Source organism: Oncorhynchus mykiss, chromosome 11 (genome assembly GCF_013265735.2).
Source record: "Oncorhynchus mykiss isolate Arlee chromosome 11, USDA_OmykA_1.1, whole genome shotgun sequence".
Lineage (NCBI taxonomy): Eukaryota > Metazoa > Chordata > Actinopteri > Salmoniformes > Salmonidae > Oncorhynchus > Oncorhynchus mykiss.
This window is the reverse complement of record NC_048575.1, coordinates 35339688-35358892: the sequence shown is the minus strand read 5'-3', so window position 1 is coordinate 35358892 and position 19205 is coordinate 35339688. Positions and strand designations below refer to the sequence as shown.

Genomic DNA, 19205 nt, shown 5'->3' with positions numbered 1-19205 from the left:
CCTGTTGCAACCCCTATTACTAGCCTGTTCAAACTCTTTCATATCGTCTGAGATCCCTAAAGATTGGAAAGCTGCCGCGGTCATCCCGCCTCTTCTAAGGGGGAGACACTCTAGACCCAAACTGTTATAGACCTAAATCCATCCAGCCCTGCCTTTCTAAAGCCAAGTTAACAAACAGATCACTGACCATTTTGAATCCCACCATACCTTCTCCGCTATGCAATCTGGTTTCCAAGCTGGTCATGGGTGCACCTCTGCCACGATATCATAACCGCCATTGATAAAAGACAGTACTGTGCAGCCGTCTTCATCGACTTGGCCAAGGCTTCACCGCATTCTTATCGGTAGACTCAACAGCCTTGGTTTCTCAAATGACTGACTTGTATGGTTCACCAACTACTTCTCTGATAGAGTTCAGTGTGTCAAATCGGAGGGCCTGTTGTCCGGACCTCTGGCACTCTCTATGGGGTGCCACAGGGTTCAATTCTCGGGCCGACTCTTCAATGATGGCGCTCTTGCTGATTGTGATTCTCTGATCCACCTCTACGCAGACGACACCATTCTGTATACTTCTGGCCCTTCTTTGGACACTGTGCTAACAAACCTCCAAACAAGCTTCAATGACATACAACACTCCTTCTGTGGCCTCCAACTACTCTTAAATGCAAGTAAAACTAAATGTATGATTTTCAACCCATCGCTGCCCGCACCTGCCCGCCCGACTAGCATCACTACTCCGGACGGTTCTGACTTAGAATATGTGGACAACTACAAATACCTAGGTGTCTGCCTAGACTGTAAACTCTCTTTCCAGACTCACATTAAGCATGTCCAATCCAAATGTAATCTAGAATCTGCTTCCTATTTCGCAACAAAGTCTCCTTCACTCATGCTGCTAAATATACCCTTGTAAAACTGACTATCCTACCGATCCTTGACTACGGCGATGTCATTTACAAAATAACCTCCAACACCCTACTCAGCAAAATGGATGTAGTCTATCACAGTGCCATCGTTTTGTCTCCAAAGCCCCATATACTACACACCACTGCGACCTGTATGCTCCTGTTGGCTGGCCCTTACTTCATATTCGTCACCAAACCCACTGGCTCCAGGTCATCTATAAGTCTTTGCTAGGTAAAGCCCCACCTTATCTCATCTCACTGGTCATTATAGCAACATCCACCCGTAGCACGTGCTTAGCAGTTATATTTTACTGGTCATCCCCAAAGCCAACTCCTACTTTGGCCGCCTTTCCTTCCAGTTCTCTGCTGCCAATTGCTGGAATGAAATGCAAAAATCACTGAAGCTGGAGACTTATATCTCCCTCACTAACTTTAAGCATCAGCTGTCAGAGCAGCTTACCGATCACTGCCCCTGTACACAGCCCATCTGTAAATAGCCCACCCAACTACCTCATCCCCATATTGTTATGTATTTTTGCTCTTTTGCACCCCAGTATCTCTACTTGCACATCTACTTCATCTGTATATCTATCACTCCAGTGTTAATGCTAAATTGTAATTATTTCGCCACTATGGCCTTACCTCCCTAATCTTACTACATTTACACACACTGTATATAGATTTATATTTTTTTCTATTGTGTTATTGACTGTACGTTTGTTTATTCCATGTGTAACTCTGTGTTGTTGCTTTTGTCGCACTGCTTTGCTTTATCTTGGCCAGGTCACAGTTGTAAATGAGAACTTGTTCTCAACTGGCCTACCTGGTTAAATAAAGGTGAAAAATAAAAATAAAAGCTACAATGCTGCAGTTGTCAACAACTGTTGTCCCCGACGCGCCTAGTAGATGGAGCTGTAGGCATACCTCATCTAGCCACGTAGAAACGTAAAGAAGCCATCTGTACAACTTGATATATCACCCAGCCCTACTTTATACCTGTTCAAACAACACACTACAGGTGGCAGTACGCACCCTTTCAGTTTGTTAACCAACTCATAGAAGAAGAATATTGACTACTACAAAATGGAGATGGCCTCAATGGCACTGATGGTGCAATGAACCTTGTCCCCAAGCTATACTGAACAAAAATGTAAACGCAGCATGCATTAATTTCTAAGATTTTACTGATAAATGAATTAGGCCCTAAACTATGGATTTTTTTCACGATTAGAAATATAGATATGTATCTGCTGGTCACAGTGGCGTGGATCAGAAAACCAGTCAGTATCTGGTCAGTGTGACCACCATTTGCGTCATGCAGAGTGACACATCGCTCGCATAGAGTTGATCAGGCTGTTGATTGTGGTCTGTGGAATGTTGTCCCACTCCTCTTCAATGGCTGTGTGAAGTTGCTGGATATTGGTGGGAACTGGAACACGCTGTCGTACACGTCAATCCAGAGCATCCCAAACATGCTCAATGGGTGACATGTTTGGTGAGTACGCAGGCCATGGAAGAACTGGGACATTTTCAGCTTCCAGTAATTGTGTACAGATCCTTGCGACATGGGGCTGTGCATTAGCATGCTGAAACATGAGGGGATGGCGGCTGATGAATGACAAGACAATGGGCCTCAGGATCTTGGCATGGTATCTCTGTGCATGCAAATTGCCATCGATAAAATTTAATTGTGTTCATTGTCCGTAGCTTATGTCTGCCCATACCATAACCCCACCGTCATCATAGGGCCCTCTGTTCACAACGTTGGCAGTACACTGCAGTTATTCTGCAAATACTGCATCCAAAACCATTTTTTTATAGCAGGAAGTGCGGTTATTCTGCAATTACTACTTCCAAAATACCACAGTTGACTGCAGTTACTGCACTTTTACTGCAGTTTCAAAACTGCAATATTGTTTTGTAAGGGGTTGTGAGGCCGGTTGGACGTACTGACAAATTCTCTAAAACGACATTGGAGTCAGTTTATGGTAGAGAAATTAACTTTAAATTATCTACCAACAGTTCTGGAGTCATTCCTGCAGTCAGCATGCCAATTACATGCTCCCTCAAAACTTGAGACATCTGTGGCATTGTGTTGTGTGACAAAAACTGCACATATTAGAGTGGCCTTTCAATGTCCCCAGCACAAGGTGCATCTGTAATGATCATGCTGTTTAATCAACTTCTTGATATGCCACACCTGTTAGGAGGATGGATTATCTTGGCAATGAGAAATGCTCACTAACATGAAAACACATTTGTGCACAATATTTGAAAGAAATAAGCTTTTTGTGCATATGGAACATTTCTGGTACACCTGGCCTGAATTATTTCAGCTCATGAAACATGGGATCAATCCTTTACATGTTTAATTTACATTTTTGTTCAGTGTAATTGTCCATTGGCGGAAGTGTCTGGTCAACGAGATGAATTAGGCTACAAACACACTTATCAACCCCTTTTGGTTTCAACCCCATCATAAAACGAACTATTGTTATGCTAAAAACTCCAGCAGCTATGATTAGTCATACTTACACACGTATTAGTCAGCTCGAGACATCGCATAGACTGTGCCTTTGCTGGATATGCGCGAGTGTACCTGCTTCCAGCAGCTATTATCAGTTGGTGGGAAAAACTGCCTGTGAGATAACGTGGGAGTGAGGGGCAGATACTCGGTAAAGGAACTGCGCTTTTGAATGACATGCAGTCATATTTTATTTGTGCACCAAAGCGGAGGAAACACATCCTTTAGGAAAAAGATTTTTGCGCAAACTGCTCCTCCTTCCCAAGCTTCCCGATTGTGGTCCGACTCAAACTTAAGACTGCAAAGCAGAGGCTGAGAAAAATAGGAGCGAGTCACTTCACTTCTGCGCCACCAAAGTCTCTTTCACACAACTATTTATATTAATTTGGACGTTACTTCGTGTCAAAACAAAAAAATCGGCTCTACATTTTTAAGAGATCGGGGAGTCACGCATGACCACCGACCCTTGAAAAAGTGTATTTTCTATCTCAACGATAGACCGACTGTTGGATGTCAAATGGTCCATAATAACTTGCAAAATACGCACTCACTTTTGGACAGACACATGGATTCGCTCGAAAACCCTGGACTACAAGTATGCACAGTAAGTTGTTGTATTTTGTGATTTCTATGTCTATATCGCATGTGTATGGTAATAAATAGCAGCAAATATCAAATTTCCATTTCGCTCGTCTTGGCGACAAATGTAACGCCATAAAGTAAACTCCAACCGGAAGTTGGTGTAGTCTGCGTTATGTCAGGTGGTATAACCTGCTAATAAGGACAAATGTTTTTCTGTGATGTGAAACAGCTAGGTTACAGTTGTTTCAGACGTGTTACACAGTTATAACTAATTTGGACAAGTTTATTTAGTTTTTTGCTGAAACCCATACTTTTTCAATAAACATTATTCAAAGACAACCACCGACTGTTTGCTTAATCTCAACAAGGAAACCGTCAGTGGTGGTATTTAATTCATGTTTATTGAAAATGTATGTCTTTCAGCAAACAAAGAAAGACACTGCGACTACAGAGGACAAATATAGTTACAAGGTGGCCGTTTTCATAATTTACATTTTTTGGGGCTATCGATGTAGTCGGAGCTAGATTCCACAAAGCCTGGTTTCGGCTCCATGTCGTTGGTGAAGTTCATCAGAAACTTCCTTCACCATGGAGTGCCGTTTTGTCCGCTACAGTAGCCTAGGGGTTGGTGTTGATCCACAGCTAAACTGAGATTTGTCTCCCAGCCATGCTTTGATTAAGTAAATATATGGTCTTCTGACCTGCTGTCATTTTATTACATTACAGTACACAGTATAATAGCCTTGGTTTTGATCTACTGAAAGAGCAAATTGCTGGAAGTAGCCTACTGGAAGCTGCACTATTTCCACTTGCCTGTCTCTTTATGAATGTAGTGAATTCAATTCAGAATGTTCAAATGACTACTACTCTTATAAAAAAGGTAGCAAATATATGCACTATAAATGGCATTCAGCATTGCCTAACATCGCTGCATATTGAGTGCCTACACCAAAATGGGTATTTTCGAGTAAATAGACATACATACCCGGTTTCTAAGTAACCAACAGAATAGCTTTATTTTTATATTCATCCTTTACATGACCTGTGGGAATGAAAAAAAAGCATCTTTGGGATGGTTGGGGGTTTTTCAGTTGCTACTAGCAACATGAACACCTCATCCCTGTAATACAGCACTGTATATTCCCGATAAGTCAAGTCAAGTCAAATCAAATCAAATAGTATTTGTGAGACAATACAACAGTGAAATGCTTACTTACAAGCCCTTAACCAACAATGCAGTTTTAAGAAAAATAAGTGTTAAGTAAAAAGAGATAAGTAAAAAATAAACATAACAAATAATTAAAGAGCAACGGTAAAATAACAGTAGCGAGGCTATATACAGGGGGTACCGGTACAGAGTCATTGTGCAGGGGCACAGGTTAGTCGAGGTAAATTAGGTAATATGTAAACTACTGTTCAAACATTTGGGGTCACTTAGAAATGTCCTTGTTTTTGTAAGAAAATACATTTTTTTGTCCATTAAAAAATAATCAAATTGATCAGAAATACAGTGTAGACATTGTTAATGTTGTAAATGACTATTATAGCTGGAAACAACAGATTTTTTTAATGGAATATAGGCGTACAGAGGCCCATTTTCAGTAACCATCACTCCTGTGTTCCAATGGCACGTTGTGTTAGCTAATTCAAGTTTATAATTTTAAAAGGCTAATTGATCATTAGAAAAACCCTTTGCAATTATGTTAGCACAGCTGAAAACTGTTGTTCTGATTTAAAGAAGCAATAAAACTGTCCTTCTTTAGACTAGTTGAGTATCTGGAGCAACAGCATTTGTGGGTTCGATTACAGGCTCAAAATGGCCAGGAACAAATAACTTTCTTCTGAAACTTGTCAGTCTATTCTGGTTGTGAGAAATTAAGGCTATTCCATGCGAGAAATTGCCAAGAAACTGAAGATCTCATACAACGTTGTGTACTACTCCCTTCACAGAACAGCGCAAACTGGCCCTAACCAGAATAGAAAGAGGAGTGGGAGGCCCCGGTGCACAACTGGGCAATAGGACAAGTACATTAGAGTGTCTAATTTGAGAAACAGACGCCTCACAAGTCCTCAACTGGCTGCTTCATTAAATAGTACCCGCAAAACACCAGTCTCAACGTCACCAGAAACTTTGCTCATATCACTCTATTAACGATCAATTCCCAATATGTCTTGTTTTTCAGGTTCTACTGTGTTACCTGCTGATAATGGTCCTTTCATGTTATTCTTCTCTTTTCTCCTTCTGCTAAAGTCACATGGAAAAGGAGCACGGAGAAAAGGCAGATTCAAAGGATCAGACGGCAGCACCTCTTCAGATACAACAACCAACAGCTTTGTGCGACAGGTAAGGGAAGCAGTAGCACATTGTGTTCAGCTTATCTAAAGGGAAGACACATTCCATTTACAAGGCGTTTACCACCTGGGTATCTTGGAGGTCTCTACTTTTCTGTAAAGGCAGTGATTTCAATTGTTAGCAGTGTGAATCTGAGCTGAAGTGAGAGTGTGTGGTGTGAGAGTGAGAGTGATCTGACTGTGAATGTGTTAGAGATGGGCCATGAGTGTAACCTTAATGGAATGAATGTGATGACATCTCAAGGCATATATGATTCAATAACCGTTCATCGGACACTTATGACATCGTGTCTGCACTGGATGTTTACAGCATATACTGTAATTAGAACATTCTATTTCTATGGTTTACAGTACATAGCCGGTATGTTCAGACTGGCGTAAGAGCAAAAAAATGCAAAGTCATTGATATAAATCAATGCATGTTGCAATGAAAGCCCCCGTTATAAACATAGCTTGGGTTCAGGATGTTAACGGTCTCTGTGAACTGCAGGCGGCTCTTTAGCTTTGCAGTCAAAGTGCTTGAGAGTGGCTGCTGACACTGTGGCCTGTTATAAAACAGACCCTCTGTGCTACACAGTGTGTATGTGAAGCACTCACGGTGTCTGGTCTTTGTTGAGCAGCAGACCTGCAGGGACAGAGTGGGAGAGACCGGGTTACGGATAGGCGCCTCTGCCGAAATATTTCTGCCTTTTTTGGAGGAGTTAAAGATCGCCTCCTCTTTGTCGCCAATCGAAGTGTATCGGACCAATATGGCACGCTGTGGAATTGCCACCTCCTTTCTCTCAGACAGAAAAGGTGTTTGAATTGAGGCTACGAGATGTTCGCATTTGCTTTTTCCATGTGTTTATATTGCACTGACAGCGGATCAGCGAGGACCTGCTGGGTAGATTAGGGGGTGGTGATGAAGGTCTTCTCGGCAGTGATATGATATGTCTCGACCCCCGAGGGAAGACTGGTCCTGTGAAGCTGTCACACGTCCATTCCCACAATCCCCCTGGGTATTCCAACAGGCTCATTAGGCCCACCCCCTTTAACGTCTCTGAGTCATCGTGGCTAAACTCAATTAGACTGAGAGTAACTTACATCTCTGAGACACAACACTGCAGAAGATACCTGGATTTAAGTGGAAATTAGGATAGGGAAGAGGAAAGAAAAGTAGGAGAGAGAAAATAAAAAAAAGAGAGAGGCAGGAATGTTGTTCAGTACGAGGGTCAGACAAGCAACTACAGTACATCTGAGACACAACCCTACTGAGAGAGATACCCAGACATGATGTAGCAAGTAGGATGGGGAGTGAGAGAAAAGTAGAGAGAGATATAAAAAAAACTGAGAGGGGGGAAAGGTTTTAACAAGATCAGACGGGCAAAGTGAAGAGCAGACATAGTATCCCCTTTTAGATGTTTCCTGGAAGAGGACCCCAGGAATAGCAGCCATTCCAGGAACTCTGTTAGGAACTAACATAAATACACAGTTGTGAATTGTTTTATCATAACAGTGGTTAAGCTGACCTTCTTTCCCTCCTCCTCACTCTCTCCATCTTGTTGGACGTGATTATTTTCACTTCTCACACAAGTATGAGGCTGCAGTGTTTAAAACTTTAAACTAACACCATACTGGGAACTGGGTTTCAAATATGAGGAGGAAAATGTGTTGTTTCACTAGCCTATTCATCAAGCTGTCAAGTTATTTTTTATTGTCTAATCATCTTCCCTCTTTGTTATCAGGACTCTCACCATGTTCAGCCCCAAATGTATACATATTGAAATTAGATATCTTTTTAAAACTATAATAATAGTTTGAGGTACATTATGTGATTTATGCCATATAAATATGATATCTGAGTGAGAATGACTCTCAAAATCATGGGGGGCCACCTGGAGGTCAAGGTGCCAGGGCACGTGCCCTGCGTGCCCGGTCGGTATTCGGCCATGATTACTACAAGTTTAGAAAGCTGGCTAGACTAACTACCAATCAAAAAATTGTTAGCTGAAATGGCTAATTGAGGGACTGTCAGTGACGGACATAACAAGAGAAAAACTGCTAAAAGCTGCTGATTCTCAATCAAACTTCTAATTTGCACCTAGTGTATTCTAAGCGACCCCTGCTTTTGTCACTTATGCCTGGAACTGGCCCTGACGTGGAAAATACATTGGATTTGAAAAAAGTAATCAACTAGTACTGTTGTCATCTATTATGAACAAAAATATAAATGCAACATGCAACAATTTCAATGATTTTACTGAGTTACTGTTCATTTAAGGAAATCAGTCAATTGAAATAAATTCATTAGGCCCTAATCTATGGATTTCACATGACTGGGCAGGGGCCTGGGAGGGCATAGGCCCACCCACTTGGGAGCCAGGCCCAGCCAATCAGAATTAGTTTTTCCCCACAAAAGGTCTCTATTACAGACAGAAATACTCCTCAGTTTCATCAGCTGTCCGAGTGGCTGGTCTTAGACGATCCCACAGATGAATAAGCCGGATGTGGTGGTGCTGGGCAGGCGTGGTTACACGTGGTCTGCGGTTGTGAGGCCGCTTGGACATACTGCCAAATTCTCTAAAATGATGTTGGAGGCAGCTTATGGTAGATAAATTATCATTCAGTTTGCTGGCAACAGCTTTGTTGGACATTCTTGCAGTCAGCATGCCAATTGCATGCTCCCTCCAAACTTGAGACATCTGTGGCATAGTGTTGTGTGACAAAACTGCACATTTTAGAGTGGCCATTTATTATCCACAGCACAAGGTGCACCTGTTTAATTAGCTTCTTGATATGCCACACCTTTCAGGTGGATGCATTATCTTGGCAAAGGAGAAATGCTCACTATCAGAGATCTAAATACACTTGTGCATAACATTTTTGAGAAATAAGCATTTTGTGCGTATGGAAAATTTCATTGTAGCTTATTTCCCATCTCAGTTGTAATTACTTGGCACTAGAGAAAATATGTGTCTATAGCCAAAAACATTGGTCAATTTATTGCGATATCGCCCAGCTCATTGGTCAATTTTATCCATATCGCCCAGCTCTAAAACAACGTTGATTCAACCATTGTGTGTCAAGTGGGGAGTCTCTCCTATTCCTTCCAAATGCTCATATTATTTTGGGTTGCGACTTGTCTGACGTTGGTTGAGTGCCTTCTACTCTTCTCCCGTCTCCCTCAACACCACACCTGTTGCAATGGTGACTCAATCCCAGCATTCATGTGGGCGAGTGTTCAGAGTGTTCAGTACATCGAAGGCTCTTCAGAATAAATGGAATTCTACAGTATTTCAATTAAACGTTTCAAGAACAAAATGACACGTATTACAGTTTTTTGTTGTTGTAGTGGGGACAGTAAGATTAGTACTCTTAAAAAATATACGTTAAGGATTTTTACATTAACAAATGTTATGTTTAGCTCACATATAATTTGAACATATGCATTAAGGTGTCTGTAATAGAATATACCTGTCAAAAACGAATGTAGACATGAATAAATGCATTTCTATAGCTTCAAAAATCTATTATACAAAGGAGGAGTAGTACCAACATGGAGGCGTGTTGGCTTCAAAACAGTGCCCCTGTCAGTCATCTAGTGTATATATCATTGGTAAACATATGTTTGCCATGCCAATAAAGCCCCTTTTGAATTTAATTAAGTTGACAGTGTGAGAGAGAAGAGTGAGAGGGCAAAGAAAGAAAGAAAGAGGTGCCCTGTGACTCTTACTGCCCATGAGGTTAACAGTATAGGATGGAGGAAGTTGAGAGCAGTGGCGGTCTGGATCACTCAGTCAGCAGTGGGAGTAGTGGTGGTGTGGTCACTATCTGCTTTAACTCACAGCCCAGCTCTGGGGGAAGAAGGAGTAGTTTCTACTAAATTGAGTGATGGATTCCATAAAAAAAGTGGAATCGAGCTGAATGTCATTGAGGGGATAGTAACTGATACTGTATAATCGCAGGGATAAAAGATTGAAGGGCATCGCAGTCTAATTTGTTTGAGATTTTAGGCCCTTTGTGTGTCCAAAATGGAATGATTCTCAGCATGCGTCCCAAATGTAATCCTATAACCTACAAAGTGCCCTATATAGTGCACTATGATGCACCCTATGGGCCCTGGTAATACTTTGTGCACTATGTAAGTAGGGAATAGGATGCCATTTGGGATGCTGATCCTCTCTCCATACGGATAGGAGTGGAGCTAGTGGTGGTGGGGTGTCTAAAAGGCAGGGTGTGGTGTGGTTGGAGGAAACCCCTTTTTCGTTATCTTGATTACAGACTTTTTTTCTTTTCTTTTCATCCGCCAGATTATGTTTTCTCCCATTAATGAAGGGAAGGGGTTACGTAAGCGTCCTATTGGCTATTTTCCTTATCAGATCTGGCAACCCTAGGGGGTTTTATGTAATGGATACAAGGGACACAGACAGGGCATGGAGTAACCTAGTCGCCTCTGTTCAGACCGCTGACAACCTTATAGACCTGAGCCCTGCTGACAACCTTATAGACCTGAGCCCTGCTGACAATGTTTAGAGATACACCAAATGTGGAGAGAATGTACCAAAGTCTCCAACTGTACTTCTTTTTTGTGATCTATGAGCCAAAGACAACTGACCCGAGCATGCTGCTTCTTGTTGGTTACATATGCAGTGCTTTTGTTTTTATCATAATAACAGAATAACCATTTATTTTAAATGCGCATGAATACTAAATAAATGGCTTAGGAGAAGGACGGATGGCCTGGCTGCTGTAAGCCGGTTTATGGTAGCACATCGTTTCACAGTTTAAGCTACCGGCACAGAACAGCAAGACTGCCATCAGGTGGTAAGAAATAAAGAGAGTTATACATCCATCATGACTATGAGCTAATGACTGTCAGTCAGTGTTTGCATGCATGTTTGACCTATCCTTAGAGTTGAAGTTATATGAATAGGCAGTGGCCATTTCAGCATTTATGTCTTGGTGAGGCAAACAAGCAAAAAATGTGGGATGCATGGCAGAAATGCCACTACACAACACAACCCTAAACAATACATTCATTGCACTATAATGATGACAAAAGGTGCCCACAAACTGTTAAGGTCTACATAAAGCTGTCCCAACAGCAGAGTCCCAACAGCAGTACCAACACCTTACCACTGCTACATCAGCAGAGGCATGTCTGCGAACAGTTCATTCAGCCTCATTTACTGCCTTTAAAAAAAACATAGCTGATATGGCTGACTTCCTTAAACAAATGTGGTTTCTATTGACAATTGAGATGTACAAACTATGGCATAAGGAGACGACAAGCGGATAAGAGGCAATCCGTCATTTTGATTAAGACATTAGTGAGCGAGCGACGACGGACGTAGTCAATATAACTTTTTGTTCAGCAATTTTGAAATGTACAGCGACAGAATTCAGAACATGGGCCATTCTTACAGTGTACTCGCTGTACACCAAGTCAAAACTGTAGGATAAATAAAGGGTGCATATAATCAGACAATGAAAGATCTTACAATATTCAATGATTACATTTCTCTAAAACAGGTTATAGGCTACATGTGCACCACCAAGTTATAACAGGAGGCGAAATTAAGAGGTAAAAATAGACCAAATTATTAGAGTGAGGCACATTGAAGGCCGTTTGGGTCTTTGCGTGTCAAAACAGATATATGTGAAAAAAACACTAAATAATAACACAATTCTATTATAGAATCTTGTGTATGCTGAATTTGCATGTGCAAGCCAAGCGCCACCACTACTATCAGTAGCACTGTCAAAGCTGTACAAAAAAGTCTGCAAAAAGCACACCCTGGCAACGAACAATGTGTTTACAATACCGAGTTGGTTAAAATAGACCAAATTATTAGGGTGAGGCACATGGGCTTCTAACAGCTTACTACACAACATGAACTCGCTCACAGAATCAGCGTATTCGTCAATGTTGTTGTTTGCGGAATGCGGAACATATCCCAATCCACGTGATCGAAGCAATTTTGGAATCAGATTGGTCGGACCAGCGTTGAACAGACCTGAGAGCGGGAGCTTCCTGTTTTACTTTCTGTCTATAGGCTGGAAGCAACAAAATGGAGTCGTGGTCAGCTTTTCCGAAAGGTGGGCGGGGGAGGGCCTTATATGCGACGCGGAAGTTACAATAACAATGATCCAGGGTTTTACCAGCCCTGGTAGCACAATCTGCTGATAGAATTTAGGGAGTCTTGTTTTCACATTAGCCTTGTTAAAATCCACAGCTACAATGAATGCAGCATCAGGCTATGTGGTTTCCAGTTTACATAGAGTCAAATAAAGTTTGTTCAGGGCCATCGATGTGTCTGCTTGGGGGGGAATATATGCGTATGTGATTATAATCGAAGAGAATTCTCTTGGTAGAGAATGCGGTCAACATTTGATTGTGAGGAATTCTAAGTCAGGTGAACAGAAGGACTTGAGTTCCTGTATGTCGTTATGATCACACCACGTCTCGTTAATCATAAGGCATACCCCCCCCCACCCCTCTTCTTACCATAAAGATGTTTGTTTCTGTCGGCGCGATGCCTGAAGAAACCAGCTGGCTGTACCCACTCCGATAGCGTGTCTCGAGTGAGCCATGTTTCCGTGAAGCAAAGAACGTTACAGTCTCTGATGTCTCTCTGGAATGCTACCCTTGCTCGGATTTCATCAACCTTGTTGTCAAGAGACTGGACATTGGTGAGTAGTATGCTCGGAAGCGGTGTGCGGTGTGCCTGTCCCCGGGGGCCTGACCAGAAGACCACTTCGTCTGCCCCTTTTACGGCGTCGTTGTATTGGTTCACCGGCTAGGATCCGACCCATTGTCCCGGGTGGTGGGCAAAACACAGGATCCGCTTCGGGAAAGTCGTATTCCTGGTCGTAATGATGGTGAGTTGACGTTGCTCTTATATCTAGTAGTTCCTCCCGACTGTATGTAATAAAACCTAAGATTACCTGGGTTATCAATGTAATAAATAACACGTAAAAAAACAAAATACTGCATAGTTTCCTAGGAATGCAAAGCGAGGCTGCCATCTCTGTCGGCGCCAGAGCAAACTGGCTCTAACCAGAAGAGGAGTGAGAGGCCCCGGTGCACAACTGTGCAAGAGGACAAGTACATTAGAGTGTCTAGTTTGAGAAACAGATACCTCACAAGTCCTCAACTGGCAGTTTCATTAAATAGTACCCTCAAAACACCAGTCTCAACGTCAACAGTGAAGAGGTGACTCCGGATGCTGGCCTTCTAGGCAGCGTTGCAAAGAAAAAGCCATATCTCAGATTGGCCAATAAAAATAAAAGATAAAGATGGGCAAAAGAACACAGACACTGTACAGAGGAACTCTGCCTAGAAGGCCAGCATTCTGGAGTCGCCCCTTGAGACTGGTGTTTTGCGGTTACTATTTAATGAAGCTGCCAGTTGAGGACTTGTGAGGTGTCTGTTTCTCAAACTAGACAGCCTCCTTTGTGGGCAAATGTTGTTATTTGTCATCAAAGTCTGGCATTCTCTGGATTTATAGTGGGAACTCAGAAACAAAACACACACAGCCACTCCAATGAATAGCAGGCAAGTGGTTGCTTTGCAATGCTTGCAGTTAGCCACTGATTCCTTCCAAACCACTCATTGTTGAATTTGCTATTTCCAACTTGTTTATGCCCAATTGCCGATGAGCACCGATGTGTTGTATCTGTCATTTATCTTCATTATTTCTCTTCAAATGAAAATAATTAAAAAGGATTTGCCAGGAGATTGTCGACTTGATTCATGATGATGACTGCTAGCTAAGATGTTGACATGATCAGTCATTTTATCTGTGGCCATTGACCTTGAGCCTTCTTGGAAGGGCTCTTCTAATGTAACTCTATGGCAGGACCCAAAGGGCTTAAATGTTCAACGTCTACTCTTACTAAGGACTTAGACTTGGCCTGTGATGTAGTGTCCCCATGAGTGGCAGAACACTGATCCAATCACGGCGCAATGCTCCTATTTTCTGCTGGCTCGCGCTACCACCACAGAAAGCATTGAGCTAGGCTGAAACACCTGCATTTTGGAGCTGCCTTTCTCAAGAAAACAAAAAAGAGACCATGTTTGTTTGTTTTATTAACTCAATGATATATATAATTTTTTACGTTGTTTGCAAATGTGATAACATGCAAAACAGGCAAGCCCCACCCCAAAAATATATATTTTAATAATTTGATTTAACATTTTTTTGCTAAAAATGTCGGTCTCAAAACAGGCTCTGCCCCACCTGCCCTGAATGACGGGTCGCCACTGTGAATAGGTACTAAACTATCTAGGAGACGAAATTAAAATATAAAATGTTTTGTTTCTGTTGCAGTATTAGAGTAGATTGTTTCTATGTTAATTGTATGGTCTATAATGCCCATGAATGGCATAGAATCAGTGTAATATATCCAGGAGTAACCTTGTTTTGTTTATCTGAGTGCAAGATGTAAGATGGATGCCTGCATATTCTCCTTCCTTCCTCTGTCCTGTCAGGAGAGGAAGCATTAGAGAACAGTGCCCTCTGTTACAAGCAGGGCAGTTTTTATCTTCAGGCACCTGCTGTTTCAGGATGTGTGCGTCCCAAATGTCACCCTATTCCCGATATAGTGCAACATTTTTGACCAGAGCCCTATGGGATCATGTCAAAAGTAGTGTACTGTACATGGGAAGAGGGTGCCATTTGGGATGCATTATCAGTGATTGATTGAGAATGTCTGCAGGACAGACATTGACTGAGACCTGCCAAGTCGCGTTGTACTTTCCTCAGAATAATAGACAATGACATCCTTGTATCTGAATCCTCTGTGTCCTTGTATTTTTTGTATCACTGTGAATCATTACTTTGTATTTCTGATAAATAGTGGTGTGCTGGTATTTTCATTAAACCCGTGGCAGCTTGTAGTATTGATACATACAGCTGATGTCAGAAGTTTACATTCACTTAGGTTGGAGTCATTAAAACTCGTTTTTCAACCAGTCCACCAGTCTTGTTAAAACTTCTTGGTGACGGCGGGCAGTATTTTCACGTCCGGATGAAATGCATGCCCAAATTCAACTGCCTGCTACTCATCCCCAGAAGATAAGATATGCATATTAGTAGATTTGGATAGGAAACACTCTGAAGTTTCTAAAACTTTTGAATCATAGTCTGTAAGTATAACAAGCGAAACCCGAGGACAAACCATTCAGATTTGTCTTTTTTTGAGGTCACTCTCTTTTCAACGGTTTTCATTGGGAATCCAGATTTCTAAGGGACCTTCTTGCAGTTCCTATCACTTCCACTGGATGTCAACAGTATTTAGAAATTGGTTGAGGTTATTCCTTTGTGCAATGAAGAAGTACGGCCATCTTGAACGAGGGTCACTTGAAGTGTACTGTTAGATAGAGGCGCGTGACCAGAAAGCATGCTTCAGTTTGTTTTCTTCCTGTATTGAACACAGATCATCCCGTCTTCAATTTGATCGATTATTTACGTTAAAAAATACCTAAAGTTGTATTACAAGAGTAGTTTGAAATGTTTTGGCAAAGTTTACAGGTAACTTTTGAGATATATTGTAGTCACATTGCTCAAGTTGGAACCAGTGTTTTTCTGGATCAAACGCGCCAAATAAATGGACATTTTGGATATATATCGACGGAAGTAATCAAACAAAAGGACCATTTGTGATGTTTATGGGACATATTGGAGTGCCAGCAAAAGAAGCTTGTCAAAGGTAAGGCATTAATTATATTTTTATTTATGCGTTTTGTGTCGCGCCTGCAGGGTTGAAATATGTGTTCTCTCTTTGTTTACGGAGGTGCTATCCTCAGATAATAGCTTTGTGTGCTTTCACCGAAAAGCCTTTTGAAATCTGACATGCTGGCTGGATTAACAACAATTATAGCTTTAATTTGCTATCTTGCATGTGTCATTTCATGAAAGTTAGATTTTCATAGTAATTTATTTGAATTTGGCGCTCTGCATTTTTCCTGGCTTTTGGCCAGGTGGGACGCTACCGTCCAACATATCCCAGAGAGGTTAACAAACTATAGTTTTGTCAAGTCGGTTAGGACATCTACCGTGTGCACGACACAAATCATTTTTCCAACAATTGTTTACAGACAGATCATTTCACTTATATTTCACTGTATCACAATTCCAGTGGGTAAGAAGTTTACATACACTAAGTTAACTGTGCCTTTAAACAGCTTGGAAATTTCCAGAAAATAATGTCGTGGCTTTAGAAGCATCTGATAGGTTAATTGACATAATTTGAGTCAATTGGAGGTATACCTGTGGATGTATTTCAAGGCCTACCTTCAAACTCCGTGCCGCTTTGCTTGGCATCATGGGAAACTCAAGATAAATCAGCCAAGACCTCAGAAGAAAATTGTAGACCTCCACAAGTCTGGTTCATCCTTGGGAGCAATTTCCAAACTCCTGAAGGTACCAAGTTCATCTGTACAAACAATAGTACACAAGTATAAACACCATGGGACCACGCAGCCGTCAAACCACTCAGGAAGGAGACGCGTTCTGTCTCCTACAGATGAACGTACTTTGGTGCGAAAAGTGCAAATCAATCCCAGAACAACAGCAACGGACCTTGTGAATATGCTAGAGGAAACAGGTACAAATGTATCTATAGCCACAGTAAAACGGGTCCTATATCGACATAACCTGAAAGGCCGCTCAGCAAGGAAGAAGCCACTGCTCCAAAACCACCATAAAAAAGCCAGACTACGGTTTGCAACTGCACATGGCGACAAAGATCGTACTTTTTGGAGAAATGTCCTCTGGTCTGATGAAACAAAAATAGAACTGTTTGACTATAATGACCATCGTTATGTTTGGAGGAAAAAGGGGGTGGCCTGCAAGCCGAAGAACACCATCCTAACCGTGAAGCACGTGGGGGGCAGCATCATGTTGTGGGGGTGCTTTGCTGCAGGAGGACTGGTGCACTTAACAAAATAGATGACATCACGAGGGAGGAAAATAATCTGGATATATTGAAGCAACATCTTAAGACATCAGTTAAAGTTAAAGCTTGGTCGTAAATGGGTCTTCCAAATGGACAATGACCCCAAGCATACTTCCAAGTTGTGGCAAAATGGCTTTAGGACAACAAAGTTAAGGTAATGGAATGGCCATCACAAAGCCCTGACCTCAATCCTGTAGAAAATGTGTCCTGTAGAAAATGTGTGAGCAGAACTGAAAAAGCGTGTGCGAGCAAGGAGGCCTACAAACCTGACTCAGTTACACCAGCTCTGTCAGGAGGAATGGGCCAAAATTCACCCAACAATTTAAAGGCATTGCTACCAAATGCTAATTGACTGTATGTATACTTCTGACCCACTGAGAATGTGATGAAAGAAATAAAAGTTTAAATAAATCATTCTCTCTACTATTACTCTGACATTTCACATTCTTAAAATAAAGTTGTGATCCTAACTGACCTAAGACAGGGAATTTTTCCTAGGATTAAGTTTCAGGAAATGTAAAAACTGAGTTTAAATGTATTTGGCTAAGGTGTATGTAAACTTCCAACTTCAACTGTAACTGGTGGCCTCGAGTGGAATAGTATAGTACCTGTTAGGTCCATGTCCCTGAAAGATACTCTGCACCCTCACAACGCTACTCATTTCCATGTGTTCTTATTCAGATAGCACAGATTGTGTTGCAGAGCGGTGTATCACGACCCTCAGCTATTTGTCATGGTCACTGTGTCACCAGAGAGTGAGTGATGATCACTTCTCTGATCGATTGTGAAAGTACCCCCCTCCTCTACCCTCCCCCCATTGCCTCCGAAAGGTGGAGAGGTCTCTGCCTGCATTGATGCTCCTTCATCAAAACAGTGACACCTGCTACACCTGCCACAGAGCATTGACGTGATTTATCAACGCATCGAGGAAAGAATGCGCCGTGTTTAATTCTGACAAGTGAGCTCTAAAAAGGTTTACCCAGTCCAGATAGGGAATTAATATATATTGATTGATTACAGTAGGTGTGAAAGCATCACTGGAGGTTATCTGTACGTACTGTTACAGTGCATTCGGAAAGTATTCAGACCACTTCCCTTTTGCATAATAAAAAAATACAGCATAATGACAAAGTGAAAACAGGTTTTTAGAAATTGTAGCACATTTATTACAAATAAAAAACTGAAATACATTATTTACGTAAGTATTCAGACCCTTTGCTATGAGACTGAGCTCAGGTGCATCCTGTTTCCATGGATCATCCTTGAGATGTTTCTACAACTTGATTTGGAGTCCACCTGTGGTAAATTCAATTGATTGGACATGATTTGGAAAGGCACACACCTGTCTATATAAGGTCCCACAGTTGACCGTGTATGTCAGAGCAAAAACCAAGCCACGAGGAATTGTCCGTAGAGCTCTGAGACAGGATTGTGTTGAGGCACAGATCTGGGGAAGGGTACCAAAACATTCCTGCAGCGTTGAAGTTCCCCAAGAGCACAGTGGCCTCCATCATCCTTACATGTAAGAAGTTTGGAACCACCAAGACTCTTCCTAGAGCTGGCCGTCCGGCCAAACTGAGCAATTGGGGGAGAAGGGCCTTGGTCAGAGAGGTGACAGAGCTCCAGAGTTCCTCTGTGGAGATGGGAGAACCTTCCAGAAGGGCAACCATCTCTGCAGCACTATACCAATCAGGCCTATATGGTAGAGTGGCCAGAGGGAAGCCACTCCTCAGTAAAAGACACATGACAGCCAAAAGGCACCTAAAGGACTCTCAGACCATGAGAAACAAGATTATCTGGCTTGATGAAACCAAGATTGAACTCTTTGGCCTGAATGCCAAGGGTCACTTCTGGAGGAACCCAGGCACCGCTCATCACCTGGCCAATACCATCCCTACGGT

At 42.0% G+C, this 19205-nt stretch overlaps 1 protein-coding gene across 4 annotated transcripts in view; it reads left to right on the top strand.

The window, feature by feature from the left end:
- The first annotated feature begins 3466 nt into the window (after nt 1-3466).
- LOC110535617 (voltage-dependent L-type calcium channel subunit beta-2) overlaps nt 3467-19205 on the top strand; it is a 129662-nt gene continuing 113923 nt past the window's right edge. The window contains exons 1-2 of one of the 4 annotated variants that reach the window (XM_036935349.1): nt 3467-4033; nt 6263-6355. In XM_036935349.1, the coding sequence (XP_036791244.1) occupies nt 3947-4033; nt 6263-6355 (180 nt within the window). In that variant the 5' untranslated portion in view covers nt 3467-3946. The remainder of the gene's footprint in view (nt 4034-6262; nt 6356-19205) is intronic. The other 3 variants (XM_036935348.1, XM_036935351.1, XM_036935350.1) reach the window with 3 other exon arrangements.